Source organism: Camelus ferus, chromosome 10 (assembly GCF_009834535.1).
Source record: "Camelus ferus isolate YT-003-E chromosome 10, BCGSAC_Cfer_1.0, whole genome shotgun sequence".
NCBI classification, from domain to species: domain Eukaryota; kingdom Metazoa; phylum Chordata; class Mammalia; order Artiodactyla; family Camelidae; genus Camelus; species Camelus ferus.
Window position 1 is genome coordinate 28,946,970 of NC_045705.1, and position 19,322 is coordinate 28,966,291.

The 19,322-nt window shown below is 56.7% G+C and overlaps 2 protein-coding genes across 9 annotated transcripts in view; one reads left to right on the forward strand and one right to left on the reverse strand.

The window, feature by feature from the left end:
• The window catches only part of TSPAN18 (tetraspanin 18), a 171,798-nt gene extending 160,758 nt beyond the window's left edge, over window positions 1–11,040 (forward strand). For all 6 annotated transcript variants that reach the window (XM_032488515.1, XM_032488514.1, XM_032488513.1 and 3 more), the window contains 5 exons: window positions 1,840–1,914; window positions 3,153–3,251; window positions 3,807–3,989; window positions 7,585–7,668; window positions 9,687–11,040. In XM_032488515.1, coding sequence (XP_032344406.1) covers window positions 1,840–1,914; window positions 3,153–3,251; window positions 3,807–3,989; window positions 7,585–7,668; window positions 9,687–9,734 — 489 coding nt within the window. In that variant the 3' untranslated portion in view covers window positions 9,735–11,040. The remainder of the gene's footprint in view (window positions 1–1,839; window positions 1,915–3,152; window positions 3,252–3,806; window positions 3,990–7,584; window positions 7,669–9,686) is intronic.
• A 1,698-nt stretch (window positions 11,041–12,738) lies between these two features.
• Window positions 12,739–19,028, reverse strand: TP53I11 (tumor protein p53 inducible protein 11). Of its 3 annotated transcripts, none has more exons than XM_014558844.2 (7): window positions 18,889–19,028; window positions 18,119–18,278; window positions 17,428–17,486; window positions 17,157–17,205; window positions 16,729–16,825; window positions 15,644–15,745; window positions 12,739–15,157 (listed from the first exon to the last, which is right to left on the reverse strand). In XM_014558844.2, exons 2-7 carry the CDS (start codon window positions 18,245–18,247, stop codon window positions 15,024–15,026), a joined length of 570 nt encoding a protein of 189 aa, XP_014414330.1. In that variant the 5' UTR covers window positions 18,248–18,278; window positions 18,889–19,028; the 3' UTR covers window positions 12,739–15,023. The 3 variants fall into 3 exon arrangements, with proteins under 3 accessions (XP_014414330.1, XP_014414331.1, XP_032344408.1); XM_014558845.2 differs by having other exon boundaries at window positions 18,119–18,379; XM_032488517.1 differs by lacking the exons at window positions 18,119–18,278; window positions 18,889–19,028 and having other exon boundaries at window positions 16,806–16,825; window positions 17,428–17,467.
• Window positions 19,029–19,322: the final 294 nt, after the last annotated feature.

The window sequence follows — 19,322 nt, forward strand, 5'->3', positions numbered from 1 at the left end:
TGGAACAGGCTTCAGGTTCTGATGCCAAGCAAACCTCTATGAGACCAGAGACCATGAGCTTGAACCGGAGGAGACCCCCTGATCCTGCGGCTGAGGGGTGAACGATGCATGCCTTGTGCCAGCTGATCAATTGAGACCAGGGATGCTCCTGGGGTTTGGGCATTTAAAAAACAAAACAGCCACCTGGCAAGTCCAGGAGATGTCCAGATCATGGACAGATCAACTTGACATCCATGCTAAGCTCTCCCCGGTAGTGATCACCCCATAGCCCAAGGAGTTTAGAGAAACCTCAGGACCTCTACGGGGCAGCCGCTGTTAGTGCTGAAAAGTCAGGGAGGGAATATGACTGGAGTCTTTCTAGGACAAGGATAAAGTGACAGAAACCTGAGAGGATGAGACACAATCCAGGAGAGAGGTCCGAGGGCATCGTCAACAGCCTATGTGTCTATGAGGAACCCGGAGCGGAGTGTGCACCAGAGCCCGGCTCTGGAGGCCAAGGAAGGAGCTGCACGTGAGCTGGCTCCCGGGCTCCTAGTCCATGTGTGAGAGCCTCAGCGACAAGCTCTGCTCATCCTCATTGATGACCCGCGGAACACACATCCGCTACTTCATTATTCCCACGGTGACCCTGGGAAGTGGATGTTGTCATCCCCATTTTATTGATGGGGAAACTGAGGCTTGAAGGGGTTTGAGCGATTGTCTCAGGTCACAAAATGAGGCAGGGTGGGCTGAGGTGTCCCCACGCCAAGCCCGGGACCCTTCCCCTCCTTCCAGCCCGGGCATGTGCAGTGTGGGCTGGCAGTTCCGAGGACTGACCCAAGCTGGTCTCCATGTGCACCCTACTGGTGGCCTCCAGGTGACATGACCAGTGCCTGAAGGGTAGCAGAGAGCAAGGTCATTATGGTGAGTTGGTCTCTTATGGATTCATTCACTCATCTGATAGCCGCGTACCGACACCTGTGCTGTCCAGGCGTCGGAAACGCAGCATGCTGAGTCACAGCCTCTGTGCTGATGGTAGTGATGTCACGGGGGCACAGCAGCTGCCTTGCGACACCTCTGCAGGGCACAGTGATGTTGGGGAGCCAGGAAGGAGCTGGGGCCAAACTGGGTCTGGAAAATGAGGAGCTGGCAAGGAAGGGTGGGGGCTTTCTCAGCAGAGGGAGCACAGCTGGCGGACCTTGAGGCCAGAGGCATCATGGTTAATTTGGGCAACACTGAGAAATGCAGGGAGTAGAGCAGAGGTGGGGCCCTGTTAGTTTCCAAACTCCCAGCCCCTGGTTTCTCGGATTTTGATAGACATGCCACCTTTCCTCCAATCTTGCTCCTTTACTGCAGCTGAAGGTTAACGTCACCTCCTGCTTCCCACAAGAATGAAAGGCAGCTGGGCAGGCAGAGGTGGCCCTGGGGCTAGTGGCAGGGGATAGGGTGTCACGGGAAGCCAGCTAGGGATCCCCAAGGACCTCAGGATTCCTACTGCTTGGACAGTCCACCTGGAAGGGCCCCAAACAGGTTTCAACATCGACCTCCTTCCAGGACTGCCAAGTAGGGTTGTTCAGACTGTGCACTGCCCAAGGGGCTTTGTCCGAGGGGTGCCATTTGCACAGAAGGCATATTTATATGTTTACTTTTTCCATATTTATATTGTAACCTTGTCAAAGATGGATTGTTGATGTGCTTATTATGAAAAATGTCTGGCTTATGGCAGTTAAGTTCCATAATCTTACAAAATCAGTACATAGTGTCAATTGTGTGACAGATGAAAGGGTGTCTTGGCGAGCAGTCACCTGCTCCCTTCCTGCCTGCCCTTGGGGCTCACAAGCTGCCCCCTTCTCTCTGCAGTTCTTCCTGTTCATCCTGATCATCTTCTTGGCAGAGCTCTCAGCGGCCATCCTGGCCTTCATCTTCAGGGAAAATGTACGTACTGGACCCGGTGTATCCCTGGCCCCTGCTTCCAGGGAGAGGTCGGTGGCCGTTCATGGCCAGCTCCTCCCTCCTCAAAGGGGCTCACAGAATCAGAAGCCTCCCATCCAGCAACTGCACCCTAAACCATGACCGATCGCCCCAGCAAGGCCCCGCAGCCCAGAGAGACCCCAGCAAGCCTCTTCTTGCAAAGGCTTTTCCAGAAGGCCAAAGTCAGAGGACCCTTAAGGGTCTCTGCTCTTCCAGAGCATCCGTTGCAACCCCACACCTGGTTCTAGAATCTTCCATTCCACATTTTGCCCAGCAATAAGTCACTGGACAGTCTGGGGATAGTCAGAGAGGCTGTCACCTGAGTACAGAATGTGTGATGTGCAGGAGAGTACAGAGAACTCTCAGATGAGGCCCTGGTAAGTATCCAACTTGGGCAACTTGCCCCCATAGTTCATCTTATCCCAGAGAGATGAGATCCAGCCACCTGGGACTCCAGCTCCCTCCCCTGAGTCTGTCCGAGCCAAACCTCACAAGCAAAGGGGGCCTGGAAACTAACAGAGGACAGGGAGGAAGGGCCAGGGGGCCAGAGACACCAGCTGGCCTGGGAGGTGAGCAGGCGAAGACACAGAGGGGAGGAGGGGACAGCAGCCTGTGGGCAGAGAGTGGTGCCTGGACGGTCTCCCTCTGCTGGGCACCAGCCCCACCTGGGGCCCTGCCCTCTCCCTGCAGCGCGGAGGAGGATGGTCAGACCTCCAGGGAATATCTTGAGGGGAGCAATGACTTCCGGGGACATCTCTGGAAACGGTGGATGTGCAGAGACCACCTCTGCACACCAAGGCTTCTTCAGGGCCTGGGACCCAGCGCACCCACTCAGCTCTGTCTGAGAAACAGCTCAGGGTAGAAGGGGTGGCACAAGGGGCGAGCCCCCGACCCTGGATATGCCCTCCCTCTGAGAAGAGTGCAGGGCCAGTGGAGGTTCGCAGGCTGCCCTGGCCTCGGGCTTGCTGAGGGCTGTGTGGGTAGACTTCCTTTTCACGTCGGGGATCTGACGATGCAGGGAGGCACAGGCCCGGGAAGTAGGGGGTACGGGCCCCTCACCCCAAGTCCAGGAGGAGGACCCCTGACACCAGGGCCCAGAGGCCTTCCCTCTCCCTCCGGAAAAGCAGATCAAGGGAGAGGCCAGGGAACGGGGCTGCACCAAACTGCCCTGGATCTCAGCCGGCCCCTCCCTCTGCCTCTAGCTCACCCGCGAGTTCTTCACCAAGGAGCTCACCAAGCACTACCAGGGCAACAACGACACAGATGTCTTCTCTGCCACCTGGAATTCTGTCATGATCACAGTGAGTGGCCCCAGGGATGCCGTGAGCATTCAGAGCCCTGATCCCAGTGCAGCCAGTGTCTGGTCCTCAGAGCCCACCTTGATCATGTGCCCATGCAGACATTAATAATCAATCAGGCACTGATCCACCAAGCCCAGACCCAGCCTCAGCACCGGCATCTGCACAGCATCCCGGGCAGCCAGTGACCGAAGATCACAGTCCAAACTCAGGGTGAAACCTGTTTGTTATCCCTAACTTGAGTCCTCAAGCAGTTGTAACTGTCATCAAGGATAGTAATCATAGCAACTATTTACTGAATCAGCTGACTAAGTGCCTGGTGAAGTAGGAATTGTTACCACCACCCTCATTTTACAGATGAGGACACTAGAGGCTCAGAGAAGCTAAGTGACTTTCCCAGGGTCACACAGGAGGAGCAGGTGGAGCCAAGACCACACCTGGGTCTTGACTCCGCTCCACCAAGCTGCCTCACAGTGGCCTTTGGAGAGTCTGTCTGTCTGTCTCTGCATCCCTGTACCTGGGTCCAGCTCCCACCCACCCTTCTCTTTGCTCTCCTAGTTTGGTTGCTGTGGGGTCAACGGGCCTGAAGACTTTAAATATGCATCAGTTTTCCGACTCCTGACTTTGGACAGCGACGAGGTGCCAGAGGCCTGTTGCCGGAGAGAACCCCAGAGTCGGGATGGGATCCTGCTGAGCAGGGAGGACTGCCTCCTGGGAAGGGACCTGTTCCTAAACAAGCAGGTACCAGGCCCTGATCTCCCTCGGCAGGGGGACTCAGTCCATCTGGACTCAGGTGGCCAGAGCTGGGTGGGTAGCCACGTGGGCCCAGAAGGTCTGAGGGCACTCGGGGAATCCCATGGAAGTGTTGGCTGTGATATGGGGGCTGATGAAGGCTCCATCCCTACCCCTGAGATCCAACCAAAGTGGGGAAAGGAGGAGGATGGCAGACAGTCCCGTGAAGCCACGGGCCAGAGGAGTGGGCATTTTGGCTGGGCTTAAAGGGTGAGTAGGAGTTTTCCAGTGTTCCAGTAGAGCACTCCCTGAGTAATAATACAGGTAATGCAGGTCTCAGGGGCCAGAACCAGAACTACACAGTGGGGGTTCCTCCTCAGCCATGCACTTTATCTGGGGGGAAGCTCATATGTGCCACGTGTGAGCGCCTCCAGACCCCAAGGGAGCAAGGCTTCCCTGACCATATCCTCCAAGGTCAGGGGAGCTCCTTGACTTCTTGTCTTCTTTTACAACCCGAGGATTTCATTTCATTTCAAACTCAGAAGCCCTTCCTGTGTGTGCCATCTCTGGGGGACACCAGGGCCACCCCTGCTTTGCCCCCTCTGTGAGACAGACCTTGTCCCTGGACTTGATCCCTCTGGCCCCCATGCTCCTTGGGTGTGTGTATGAGACCAGGGTAGTTGGGGCAGCGGGGGGAGAATGAGATGAACTGAACCCTATGCCCCTCATTTAAGTAGGCCTTTAATGAGGATCTCGTGGCAGAGTTTCAGATGCAGGGGACCCAGTTGGAGTCAGCAGACAAGGCCCCTGTTTCCTGTGGGGCTCACAGTCTAGTTAGAGGGACCAGATGATAAGCAAGCAGCAAACAAATAAGTTATTACTTCACGTGAAGTAATAGTGTCACTAAAAAGAAAACTGGCTGAGGAGCTAGGCGGGACTGGGGTGGGGTGGGGTGGGGTGGGTTTGGGGCAGGGCTCCAGGCAGGCCTCTGAGAGTCCCAAGGAGGACAGCTGGGCTGAGGCGTGACCCTGGCCCTCTGGGGAGGCTCCTTCCAGCCTCAGCTTTGCCTCATGAACTTGACACTCCCTTCCCCTGCACCTGCCCACGTCATGTCAAAGGATTCACAAGGACCCGGGAGCCATATTCCTCTGCCCCTTACAGTCCTGCCTCCCTGTATTCCTGTACTGGGAGAAAGAAACTTAAACAAAGAGACAAAGGTCCTGGGATCAGGCCGCTGTGAGCTTGGGGCAGGGACGGCCGCCCCAGGGGTTAGGTCCCAGCCCTGAGGAGAGGCTGCAGGACGTGGGGGAAGTTTCAGGCTGTGAGGTCAGCCAGGTCTGGGCTGTGAACAGCTGTGTCACCTTGGCCCAGACACACTCTCTAGCCCTCAGATTCCCAAGACAGAGGCAGAGACTGCTGTCTGTCCCCAGGCTCAGGTCATGATTCTTCTTTGGAAAGAGGGGATTTATAAGACACCATGACCACCAGGTAAAGGCTGCCCTTCCCAGCCTCCCTTGCAGCTGGGCCACATGACCAAGTTCTAGCCAAAAGGTGGTGAGCAGAAGTGATCTGTGAAGCTGAGTCATGTCCTTAAGAGAAAGCGCTGTGCCCGCCCCCAGCTAGTGGTGACAGCCATCTCAATGCTTGCAGAGATGGGTGACCCCTTAGAATGTCAGAGCATCAAGATAGAAGGAGCCTGGGCCACTGACAACCCCATGGAGCAGAGCGGCCAGCACAGCTCCGGAGGTGATAAAGACAGACTTCTAACTTGAAGAAGCTGCCGTTAGGACTGCCTGCTGCTCACAGCCAAACCTATCCTAATTTCCTAAACCTGCCCCAATATCCTAAAGCCACTTGTGAATTGTTCAGGGAGGCTTCTCATGGGCCCCGTTCTTTTAGGGCTGCATCCTGATATGCTTCCTGTTTCTGGATTCATCCTCCGTTGTGATGCTTCCTTCCCACTCCTGGGCATGGCCTTGAAGTCGAAGCTCATCAGACAGGTCCCTGTGCAGCTCCATTAGTTCTTTACGATGACTCTTCCCCGTTCCTCATGAGGCTTATCAGAGATTCCTTTTCTGAGACACTGACATCCACCCCTCCTGAGTATTCTTCCCTTTTAAAAGCCTCTGCCAAGAGACTCTATTTGTTTTTTCTCCAAAGCTCATTTGAAGTCCAGGGTGCATTTTTTGACTTTGCCTCACATCCCCATCACAGTCTTGAGTCAGGGAGCAACATGTTTGATTCCCAGTAACTAAAATCCCAACTAAAGGGGATTAAGAAAATGCTTTTGTGTTTCACACGTGGCAAGACTTCTGGAAGACAGTGGCTTCTCACATGTATCAGTGGCTCTGTCATGTCAGTCAAGGCCCAGTCTCTGTGATCCCTGTGGCCTTTCCTTGTGTTTAGCACTTCATGGTGGCAAAATGGCTGCCATGGTTCCAGACATCCAACCCATGTTCAGGACAGAAAGAAGGTAAAGGGTAACACCAGTTTCTTTCCCAGAAAGCCCCAGCAGACTTCTGCCTAGTTTTCACTGGCCAGCACTCGGTCACCTGGCTGTCAGGAGTTAGGGCAGAGGCACTTGTCTGTAGTGTTAAGTTAGTCCACCAGCCCTATTTACCACTGAACTCCAATGAAAGGAATGTAGGTCCTCTGGCTACACCCAAAGAATATGCGGGTTCTCATAAAAGAAAATTCTCCCCCTTTAAAAATACATTTCACTCAAGGCAACTATCCTGCAGCAGTCTCTGGTCAGCATGTGCAGGGGGAGGGAGATGGTCATGAAGATGACCAAGGTGTGAGGTGTTCAGCGTCAGATGGGGCGGCAGTCACCTGCTGGCAGCCCCTGGCTTTGTTCTTGCTGGCATGCATGAGCACTTGCCATCTCTACCCGCCCTGCTTTCACTCTCCCACTGACTCCATCTCTGTTTCAGTCTGTATCTCCTGAGGACTGCTTGAGAAAGCAGTAATAGCAGAGGAATTCAATCCATTTAGAAGGGGCCCTGTGAGAGCTGGGCTAGTCCGGGAAGTCTCCCTGGAGGAGGTTAGATATTTGCTGGGTCTTGAAGAATCCTCTGTGTTTCCTTAGGGCAGAGGCTGCAAACCAAAATCCTTCAGCTGCAAGGCAGGAAATGAGAATGAGTAGAGAGGGTAGGTGTGGAATGACAGGGAATGATGGGGACTGTGGACCCCCAGGGAGCACTTGTCCCATCTGACAGGTATTGCCACAGAGAAATGATAGCCTACCTTGCTGGATCTTCTGATTTTTTTGAGAGCAGCAGGGAGTCCAGATATTTATGGGAAATTTCCCAATATTCCAATCACTGTGGCAGACACACAGAAAGGGTCTGTGGCTGATTCAGTGGCAGTCAGACGCAGTTTTCAGCTCTGCCTTAGGGCCTGGAGGGCCAGGAGGGTCTTTGGTGTAATGCTGCGAAGTTGCTGCATTTATGGGCCTCCTGCTTCCCACCAAACTGTCCCAACAGCGGTATAACAGGGTAGGCCTGCTGCTGCCTGGGCTTTGGGGCCACGTGCCAGTTCCCAGGCTTCACACCTGGTCCTGAGGCTGGCCCCTGACCTCACACTGTTCCTCGTTCCCTGCCAGGGCTGTTACACGGTGATCCTCAATGCCTTCGAAAGCTATGTCTACCTGGCCGGAGCCCTCGCCATAGGGGTGCTGGCCATCGAGGTGAGTAAATACCCCACTTCTGCAGCTCCCCAGAAGCAAAATGCCCACACGGGGTCTGGGGCAGATCCCTCACAGCCCACACCCCCAGCCTACCTTTGTCTCCAGGTCCTTAACGCAGGACTCAGTGGGTCTCCCACTGCAGGACTATGGGGTGGTAAGCCCGGCCGTGCCTGTCTGCTGCCTGAGAGTCACCATGGGACCCTGGACACATCTAAGCACGTCTCTAGGCAGTGCAGATGGGCAGGCCCTGAGAGTCACTCCACCCACCCGCTACATCCCGCCCAAGGTCCAGAGTGAACTGAAGGATGGACACAGCTGATTTGAGACAGGGGCTTCAGCCTGTGCTTCTAGATCAAGCCCTCTCTCTGTGGGGTGTTCAGGGCCTGTGGGGCCTTGTTAATCTCACAAGAGCAGTTCTAGACCCAGCAGTGAAGACCAGGAGCGCACTGAGCCCCCTCAGCCCCCTCAAAAGGAAGGCAGCTGCAGACTGGCACAGCCACCACTAGGTGGCGCTTCAGTCAACAGGCCGAGCTGCCCTCTTCCTTCTACCGCCCTCTCCGGGGTCTCAAACCCGCTGCTCTGGGAGTTTGGACAGACAGCTTGCCCTATGCCCGCCCATCTGAAGAAAGGGGTGTACCCGGGTCTGGGCCAGCGGGAAATAAAGTCAGGCAGCCGGATCCTCAGCCTCCCCCTTCCACCTGGCACTGTAAATGTGGCCTAACTTAATTTCTTACTGTGTCCTACAGCTGTGCTTAGAGCGGTTTTGTGGAAGCTATTGAGGATGGAGGAGAGGGAGGGGTCATTTATTCAGTCATTCATCAAGCAAAGACTGAACCCCAACTGTGTGCCAGCACTGTTCTAGGTGGTCAAGCCCTCTCCTGGGAGGAAACAATGAACAGGAAACATCACTCTGGGCCAGGCCCTCGGGAAATCGCAGGTGTGGGTCCCCTGCAGGAAGAACATGGGCTTTTAGAGTTCGACTCCCAGCTCTGCCTCTCCCTACACACAGGACACCTGAGCCACAGCTTCCTTATCGGCAAAATGGGGCTAAAAGCCTGCCCCTAGGGCACTGTGGGGATTACAGGTGATGAGGACTTCTGCCCGGCGCATGGTAGGGGCTCATTAAGCAGTGTCTGCGTCCCTGATCCACTGTCCTCACACCCGGCCCGCAAGCCCAGCTGTGGCCCCTGTGGGAGGCAGAACCCTGCTCTGAGACAGGGACCTTTACCATGTGCCTTGCCTCCCCCGCTCCACTGCCCCTCCTGGAGATTCAGCCAGGAGCCTGTGGTCTGGGGGCTGTGCCCGGTGCTACTTGCAGGAAGCACTGTGGCATGGGGGCATCAGCCAGCCTGAATCAGTGAGCATCCCTGAGTCTGGGTCTCTGCACACCCACCCACCCCAGGGCCCTGAGACAAGTTCAGTGATTGTGCTCCTAATCTGGGGAAGGGCTGCATCGTCCTTGCCTGTTACTAACAATCCTGGTTACTTTTCAGTAAGCATTTACTCTGTAACAGGCCTCATTGCGTTGTTAATCTCCTTAGACTTCAATCTCACCACCTTCCTGTGAGCTACAAGGGGGAGGGTACAAGGCAATGAGTATGGTCAGAATGCCTAGACTTTACCCTGGATGCCCCCCATGGTAGCTGTGTGACCTTAGGCAGGTTGCATGACCTCTCTGTGTCTGGCTTCCTGGTCTGTGAAAATGTTTCTGGGAAAGCACTTAGAACTGTTCCCAGGCACACAGTAAGCTCTTGATAAATACTCAGGCCCAGAGAGGGGAAGTGTTTGGTCCCAGTTTGCTGCTGGCAAATAGAGGAGCTGGGTTTGAACCCACGTCCAAAGCCCGCTTCTTTTCATGACTGCACTGCATGAAGGGGACCAGTGCCTGGCAGGAGGGGCTGGCCCCCAGGGGAATGTCAGGGATTCCCCTCAGCAGGAGCATGCCAAGAGTGATGGGTGAGCCCCCTTCCTGCCCCTGGGCAGACAGCCTGACCAGCCAACTCCTACTTTCTTTGCAGCTTTTTGCCATGATCTTTGCCATGTGCCTCTTCCGGGGCATCCAGTAGAGGGCGTGGCCTGCAGCTTGAAGACTCACCCTGCCCACCACTGCCCAACACCCAATGCCCTCCCCTCCCCCACACCTCTGCCCTCTAGGCCCTGGGGGAGGAGGTGAGGCCATCGTGATGGCCAGGAGAAGGGGCAGAGGAAAATAGCTATTTTTTTTAACTAAACAAAATGAAGACAAACATAGGGACTGATGTCGCCTGTCCGGACTCCAGAGTAGGTGTTGCGGGCTCTCTGCAGGGGCCCCAGCACCAGGACGCAGTCTGCACTAGAGACCAAAGCAACACCAGAGCCAGGCACCATCCTCGGCCCAGACGGATCTGGCAGCCCCGGACCTGGGCTGTCAGCTCCCAGCTTCAGGACCTGATGCCAAGAAAGTAAGGATTAAGACAAGAAGGCGGCCAAAGGAAATTGTGGAGAGAGGTTGCCAAAGCCCAGGGGCCCCAAGAAGAGCTGTCCTTAAGGATCTGGAACCCACGTGAAGTCCCTGGTCCTCGGAGGATGGCGCTGTCCCTGCTTCAGACTGGGGCCGAGAGGGGGCTGCAGACACTGGATCCACGAATGGCCCAGCTGGTAGGGTCCATGCTTCCGCCATCTGTTGGACCGAATAATCCAGAAAGCCGAGCGAGAGGGGCAGTTTCTCATTCACAGCCACACAGTACACGCACGACAGTTCTGAACAAGAACCCCGCCATCCCCAGACTGCCGGTCACTCCCTCCCAGGCTCTTGGTCCCGGCTGACCTGCTGCTCACACCCGACCCTGGCCTCAGCATCCTGGTTACCCCAGAAGATGGAGGGCAGGATGGTCAGGAACTGCCTCTTCCTGGCTCCACAGCTAAGAAAATTCTGGACTCTGCCCTCTCTCCCACCTTCCCACACTTCTAAGCCCCAGGAATACACACACGTACACACACCCCAGCCCCTTTTCTGCACTGCCTGCCTTTCCTCACAAGCTGTCCCCTGTTTTCCAACTCTCTGGCTCCCAGGGCTGGAAGGAACCCCCAAGATCATGTGGTTCTCCTCTCCCCACTCAGAATTGAGGCTTGGATGTCTTCTGCAAGATCCCTGCCAAGACTGCTCCACCTTCTTGCACACCTCCAAGGACAGGGAGCTTACTACCTCCCAAGACAGGCTGCTGCCTTTGGACTGCTCTGATTTTAGCATCAGCTGAATACACAGGAAAGGTTTCTGTTTTTCTGTGGTTCTGTCCAACGCATCCCACACGCTCTGGCTTCTTCCCAAAGTGTTAAGACCACACATTGTCCCCCTGTTATCTCCAGGTTAAAGAACCCCAGGGCATCTCATCATTTCTGCTGTGACATGGTTTCCTGTCCCCTCACCGTCCATAGCACATTTCTGAGTGTTCCCTCCAGGTTCTGGCAGGGAGGTTTCCCACAGACTCACACCCACACAGAACCCACAAATCAGCCCTTCATACGTAGGTCTCAAATTCGAGACCAGTGTTGGCACCTGTATTGCAAGATGCCTCGAACCTGATCAATCAAGAGTGACTGCTGGAGGCTGTGGTGAGGATCAGAGGTATGGTCTGTGCTCAATGGGGAAGAAGAGCGTACTCTTGATTAGTGATGTCTGCCAAACAACTTAAGCTTGATTGGTGATGTCTGCCACAGGTATGGTCATGGGAGGGACAGTATGGTACCTACTCTCCTCTTTCCATTGTCTCTCTTCAGGGTCTGGGAAGAGCCTATTCTGTCTCACAGGCCTTGTGCCAGCTTCTAGCCTCCCCCCACCCCCCAGCTTTCCAGCCACTGGGAAACAAAGCAGCAGCCTAGAGCCCAGTACTCCCCTGCTCTGTCACCTACCCCCATCTGAGATGCAGCCAGAGCTCTGTGCCTGCTGTAGATTCGGTTTGACCCTCCTGCTGTCCTCACCAATCCTAGCCCTCTCTCCTGGTCTCTGAGCTTGTCCCTATAACAGCCTGCTCTGGCAACTCCACAAGTGATGTGGACTGGGCATGCCCAGTACCCGGGGGGGGGGGGGGCAGCTCCTACTCCAGCCCAGCCTGAGAACCGCCTGGGGCCTGTCCCTCTCTAAAGCCACCCACAAGCTTAGCTCCAACTTCCTGGCAGAAGCAAATGGCCGATGTGAGGCTGACCGAAACAAAAAAAACCCTTCAGCTTAAGGTCAACGTGGGCAGCTGTGTGGCTCCAGCCCAGGGGCCTCTCAGGCTCCTGGGCCCCATCTGGTCCCCACTGCCCAGAATCTGGGACCCTCAAGGTAGAAAAGCCTTCGGAGCCCCGTGAGAGGGAGGATGGGCAGGCCGAGGAGGAGCGCCTGGCATGGCTGAGGTGGGCTCAAGGACGGATGCGAGATTCTCACCCCCTAAGGCTTTCCAGAAAGGGGCCAAGGAGCCCTGATCTGCCCCCGCTGGTCACACCCTGGAGCTGGGAAGGGGAAGTAGGGGTCTGTGCTCTGCAGCATGAACGCAGGCTGGTAGCTGTTTGCACAGCTGTCTGCGGCCATCCCGAGGTGGGGCACGATGAGAGGGTGAGCTCGGCCCCAATCAGGCACCACTCACAACAGCCCATCATAGGTGCAGGTGGCAATTTGGGACTGCTGGGGGGTGTGCAGCGCTGAGGCTTCCTCTGACCCCTGCTAACTGGCCAAGTGCTCGGGAAGACCTTACACTTTGTCACACACCCCACTCTGTACTGGAGGCCACCTTCCTGCTCTGCCACCTCTTGGGGAAGAAAATTAGGGTCTGATGGTTGGGGTCCCCCCCAGCCTCCCTATTCCCCTCCCCCCCTTGCCTAAGGGGCCCAGACAGGATCCCCCAAACCAGCTGAGGCCCCAGCACCCCAATCTCCCAAGAAGCCCCCTTCCTTTCCCTGGTGGGTCCTATGTCGAAAGTCTATTTTGAAAACTGTAAATGTTCCTCGCAGTAGATAGCAGAGCTAATTTATCATGTTTATTTCCTGTGAGCCCCCCTTTTTTATATTCTATACCAAGAGAAGTTTTTGTAATATAAAACAGGACGCCCACACTGACGGTTTTGCACTGGTTTTTGTGGCTGTTTCTTACAAAAAGAAAAGGAACGAAGAATAAATAGTGACCGTGAGGAAAGGTGGTCTTGACTGAGGGGTGAGGGGGAGGCTGGGGCTGAGGCAGGAGCTTGGCAAGAGTGAACCAGGCAAGGGGCCTTCCGGGTCTTCTCAAACCTTTGGAGGGACAGCCAAGCTCCCACCGGGCCTTCCTCGCTGGACTTATGGGTCCCCTTGTTCCTCCCCCTTTTGTCACCTTCTCCCACCACCACCATGGCTCCTCCTAGCATTAATGTCCCCCATCCCCCGGCCAAGTCTGTTTACCAGCACCCCACCCCCACCCCCACCCCCTTGCTCTGATGTTTAACCAGGCAGCATGGACTTCCACAAGCACTGCTTTGTGCCACAGCTGGACAGCACTGTTCTAGCAGGCCTCAAAAGCACCCCCAAGGGCAAGGCCACATCACCCAGTCCCCAGTTTGGCTGGCTCAGCCCCAGCAGATGCCCAACAAAGGCCCAACTCCAATGCCAATGGTTCCCTGCCAGCCTCCCTGGGAGGGAACCTATCTACCATGCCCAGCAGTGATTGGGACAACCTTTCCACCACTTGCTGGAACATTAACCGGGCCTCAAAATGCATGGCTCAGCTTGGAGGACACAGTCTTGCCCCAGGTGCATGGCCTACCAGCCACCGATACCACTTCCCCAAGGCTGTGGTGGCACCCAGCCTGTCCACAGCTCGGTGGTGGGGGCAGGATTCTGCAGAGGCAGGAACTTCAGGGGCAAGAGACGGAGGCCAGGAAAGGCAGGGCCCTCACTCAGTGTCGGCTCCTTCCCGCTCGGCCAGTTACTGGCAGCAGCTTTGGGCACCCGACCTGCTGGATGTCTCTTTCTGGTTGTGTTAATAGCAGTGGTGTCACCACTCCGCTGGGCACAGGCCATGTGGCTGGGAGTGTGGCTACAGGGGCAGCTGGGCCCAGGGGAGGGCAAGGCGGCCCACTGTAGGCAGGGCCAGGTTCCCAGGCAGAGGCCCAGGTGGCAGGGCCAGAGCTGGGCTTCACCTGGACCATTGATCTAATCCCCCACTCTGTTCCAAGACAGGAGCCAAGTGTAGGGTCTCAGCCTCTTCTCTCTCCCCATCCGTCCCCAGGACATGAGGGCCATGGTCCTGGGTATGCTGGAGAGAAAGGACGGAGGCACACAGGCCGCTGGGCCTGCAGGGGTCTTCAGCTCTGAGGGAGCCAGCCATTGGCTTCCTCCAGGGCATCTGATGGGGGCTGGGCATGAAAGGAGGTGGCCTAATGTAATATTTCTATTTTTTTTCTTCTGCTGAGTTTGATGGGCACCCAGTCCTACACAGCCAGGCCAGGCTGTGCCAGGAGGCCTCCCTACACAGGAAGGCCAGAGGGCAGCACCCTGGGGAGGGGGCTACTACGGAAAAGGGGGCTGGGCCAGGAGCCCATCAGACCCTGGAGGACAGGCCAAGAGACAAGACATGCTTTTCTTTCTTCCTCATCTCCAAGCCCCATTACTTACAGGTGGCCTTCATCTGGGGTTATCCAGGTGTCCATCTGGACCCAAGTCATTTAGGGGAGGGGGCACCAGGGGCCTCCAGGAGCTGGGGTGGAGGCAGAGTAGCCAAGAGCAAAGCTCCCGGAGAGCCCGTGGCGGCCAGGCCTGGGGCCGAGGACAAGGCTCTGGCCACCCGTGGGCCCCCTCACAGAAGGCTGAAAGGGGACTGCCACACTGCCCTTCAGCCCACAACTGGGCTGGGTGTCTAGGGGACAGAGGGGACCCCTACATGTGAGGAGGGCCCACACTGAAGGAAGGGGCAGGGTCAAGTTCTCAGGTTTTCCAGCAATGGGCAGAAGCCAAGTTCAGCTGCTTGGGCATTAGATTGGCTGGGGGTGTAGGCAGAGGACAGGGAGGCAGACCATAGCCTCTCTCAGGAAGGAAGGGTCTCCTGGCAGAGGGGCAGGGCCTGGCCTTGGCCGGATGCCCCATGGCTCAGGCTTTTCTGTCAGTGTCTGTCCAGGGGACCCAGAGGCCAAGAGACTCATGAAAAGTAGGCGTCACTGTGTGGGGGGAAGGACAGGGGTGCCGAGGCCCTGTCCCTCCCCAAACCTGAAGGCCCAGGAGATCACAGCATTTGGGGAGCGCCCGGGAGGAGAGGAAGGCGGCCATCCCTGCCTGCCTGGGGGCAGGGTCCTTCCTGCCTTCCGGAACCAAAGGGGAACCGAGATGTCAGGGCTTCCCTGCCCCAGACGGGCCCCTGGCCGGGAGGGCGGCTAAACTTTCTTGGGTTTTCGGCCGACTTGGTAATAGTAGTAAACGCTGATGGCGACAAAGAGGAGGCGGCTGGCCAGGAGCAGCAGGATCCCCAGGGACACGAGGCCCGTCTCGGCTAGCGTGGCGGTGACCACTGTGGGAGAGAGGCCGGGAGGGGGCAGAGGTCAGAAGAGGGGCTGCCCCTCACCGCCATCAGGGGATGCCCTGCTGAGTCCTAGGGCAGCTGCCTTGCTGACCCCGCCTTGAGCTGGGGCACCCTGCCAGCTGCCCGACCCCACAGGTGTGTGTGTTGTGATGTCCCCCACGTGGCAGGTACGGGATGAGCAGGTGGGCAAAACTGGGTGTGCACCATCATGCTGGTGCTGGGTACATAGCTGAGCAGTGGGGAATGGGAAGCTACAGGTGCACGGCGTGTGTGTATTCAGGAAGACACTGGTGCATGTCAGCTGTGTGAGCACAGGTGTGCCAGTGCACAGGTAAACACAGCCACACGAGTCCCTCCCCTTCACGCAGGTTTTCCTCACATCCTGGAAACCAAGTGGCAAGAGCTGGGAGGCCAGGGGCCAAGCACCCCCTGACCCCATCTGCTCCCTCCCTCACTGCCCACCTCAGGACTCACCCAAGAACTGGACCCCGAAGTAACAGGCTTCAGTGAGCAGAGTCCATCGAATGATAACCTTCTCAGCCGTGTAGAGAGCATTCCACATGATCAGGGAGATGCCTGGGGTGGGGGACAAAGAGGGGACTGGGGACGGGACAGCGGCAAGAGGCCTGTTCCTCTTCCCTTTGGCAAAGTAGCCAGGATCCCCAACAGCCCCTGCGCCTACTCAACTCCTCATTAAAACTCATCTGTCATCCAATTTAACCTGTAACCTCCCCACTCTGGCTCTTACGCTGCGTGGCTGAAGGGCCTGAAGCTGCCCCAATCTCCACCCCCTCATCCCCTACCCCAGAGGTACTGGCGTTGGCCCTTGAAGGTTAAGTAGATGTGCGGTTGGCACAAGACTGGGGAAACTGCGTATGCAAAGGCATGGAGGCCTTCTGGATCTGGGGATTGGGCATGACGAGGTGTGGCTGGAGTCCAGGGCCCACCATGGGATGTGCAAGAGGGAGGTTTGTGAAGGGAGGTAGGATCCACCCCACAGATGACCCAGAATACCAGGAACTTTAGATGGGACTTTAGTCTGCAGGCAATAGGGAGCCATAGAGTGTTTTGGAGAAGAAGAGGAACACCACCAGTACTGGGTTTTAATGCTGTAATTCGGCCTGCTAACAGGTACTGCTTGGATGTAACTCAAGTTGAAGAGGAAACAGAAGTGGTTCAAATAAGAGGCCCAAGGGTGAGGGTTTTACAAACACCATGTTGATTTTGCCTCCTCCTCTAGGCTGTGAGGCCCTGGAGGGCAGAGCCTGGGCTCCATTCATCTCTGTACCCCAATGCCCCGATGATGCACTACACACAGCAAACATTCGATAAGGGCTTTGTCTCAGATGCTGCCAAAGACAGAGCTCCAATCCACTGGGTACATTCTACCAGTGGCCACAAGATGGCAGCACACACTCAGCAGAGACAGACATCAGCTGAAGGGCGGGTTCTGGGAAGGGGAGCCCCTGCACAATGAAAGGCTCCCCACGTTTCTCTCGGCTGTCATTGTTCCCCCAGCTGCCTATCACCTCCCCAGAGTCCACCCCAGCAATACTTACTGAGGAGGGCGCCACCATAGAGGCGGATGGGGGTCTTGCTGGTCACCTCGGCTCCATCAAAGACAGCATCGTAGAGCTGGTCAGGGAAGGCCAGGGCCTGTGGACAGCGGGAGGGAGCCCTGGGGTGAGGGGACACTGTTGAAACTGCCCCTGGATGTCATCCCTCAGCAGCAGTCCAGGGTCAGGACACTGACTGGCCCCTACCCCTCTATGCCAGGACAGAGGATCTGGGGTTACAGGAACAATGGGCCACGGGACCAGGGCAGGGCACAGATGGGGATGAGTGCCGGGAGCCAGGCCATGGAGGCAGCCTGGACACGTGGGGCCTTCAGCATGATGGCCATGTAGGGAGAGGCAGCAGGGGCCCCAGGGCAAGGGAGGGGGAATCAGACCCAGGGCCAGGTCCCAGGGGTGGGGCTGGGACTCACCATGATGGCGATGCCAGAGAAGAGCACAGCAGAAACAAACTGCCAGACCCTGGGGAGGCGTGGAGAGGAAGGTCACAGCCAGACCCCTCGCTGCCACCCCCAGGCCTCCCGGGACCCTCCTCTCACTAGCCGAGGTGCCCGGGGATGGCTGGTCTTGGGGGAGGGAATGAGAAGGCGCAGTACCAAGCACGAGACTATACAGGGGCAAGGCTGACAAGGCGGGGTCTAACGCAGCCCCTCCCCCCACCAAAACTCACAGGTAAGTGCTCACCTGAGCCCCAAAGGCTCCCGAACAGCAAACTTGATTTCATTACCCAAGACCTGGCTGATCTGTGGACACAGAGGGATCAGAGGCAACCAGCCAACCCACACCCTCCCAGAGCTCCTGGGAGGCCCAGTGTCCCACCTGGGTGCCTCTGCTTAGCCAAAGGGTTCCCCAAGCTGGGAGAATCACACTGAGGCCACTCCCCTCTCTGCCTGCTCTTGACAACAGGGCTTTAGGGAAGCTGAAAACACTGACAATAGGGTAGCTGAGGATGAAAGCTCAGGGGTCTTTTAGACGCAGGCTTGAAGCCTTGCTCTGCCACTTACCGGTGTGGCCCTAGGCAAGTCCTTAACCTCTCTGAGCCTCAGTTTCCTCATCTATAAAATGGGTTAATAAATGTATCAACACCTCCCAGGGCTAGCAAGATTAAATAATGCTTATAAAGCAGCTGGTGCCGTAACAAGCACATAATAAGCACTCAGCTAACTCTAAGCACCTGTTTTCATTATTGCTGCTATTCCTCTAACAAATCCATCGAGTTTCCAGAAAATATGAGCTAAATTCCGGGTCTCCTTGCAGCTCTATGGGTCTCAGTTCCTCTATTCCCCAAATAGTATGGGCCAGACCTGACTCCCCAAACTGGTGCTCAGAGGCAGCCCCCAGTGTGGCCGGCTCCAGGCCCCCACTCCCGGCCCACCTTGGAGCGGTGCACCTCCCCGTCATCGTCCTCCCCGCCCACGCCCAGGATCTTGCGGGTCTTCAGGCGGCTCACGAGGTCCGTCTGGCTGTGCTTCTTCATAAGAGGTGGGGGCTGCTTGGCTGCCATCTTGTCCTGGAGCCCAGCCTCTGCGGGAGGGCTGGGGGGAGACCTGGCCTCAGCTTCTTTTCCTGCCCGGCTTCCGGATCTCAGAAGGTGGCCAGACTCTGGCCCAGGATCCAGGGAGGCCTCTTTGTCAGGCTAGGACAGCAAGTGTACACAGGAGGAATCGGAGGGCCTAGGCTCAGTACTGGGCTTCCTAACCACCCAGCTATGTGATGAAAAAGGGGCAAGTCACTGCCCTTTCCTGGCCTCAGCTTCCTCGTCTGTAAAACTGAAGTCTGGGTCAGTCCTGCCAGAAGAAAGGTCTGCCCAAGCCTAGGCAGGAGCTCCTGAATTCTGGGGCCTGAATTCCAGGCCCCCACTGAACTTTCACCCAGACAATTCCTGCTGCTGAGCAAGCCCTCCCTCATATCCCTCAACCTCCCTCAAACCTGCCAGGACTGAAAAGAAAGGGAGGGGGTGACCCCAGAACCCGGCTGAGCCAGAAGAGGGGCAGGGCAGCGTTCTGGGCCCTGCCCCTCCCTGCCATCAGCAATCCCCCACCCGCCTCCCCATGACCTCCTCCATGTCTGCCCATGATCCTCGATGGCCCCCAGTCCTGGCCTCCCCCCCCCAGCTCCACCTCGGGCCAGCTCTTGAGCACCTACTGTGTGCTAGTCACTAGGCTAGGTGACGAAGACGCTGAAGTGGCCGTCCTTGCCTTCAGTCAGCACAAAAATCTACGCAGAGGAGACAACAGCATAAACCTCAGCGAGGTGAAGGCTTCTGGAAGCTGGCCCCGGGCTCCTCCGATCACAGCGGCCCTGCAAGATGGGTATTATTTCCACTCATTCTACAGATGAGGAAACCAAGTTCAGTGAGGTTCAACAGAGAGCAGGTCAAGTAAGCACAGTACCCCTCAACCCTATCACAGGCCCAGCCAGCTCTGGGTGCCTCCCAGATTCCAGCCCATCATGCCCACCCACAGCCATCGTCCAGTGAGGCAGGAAAACCACAATAACCACAAGGCTCAGAAGTTGCCTGTCCCTCAGCCAGGGGCCCGAGGTGGGCTTGCTGGACACCCCTGCCCAGGCCTCAGAGT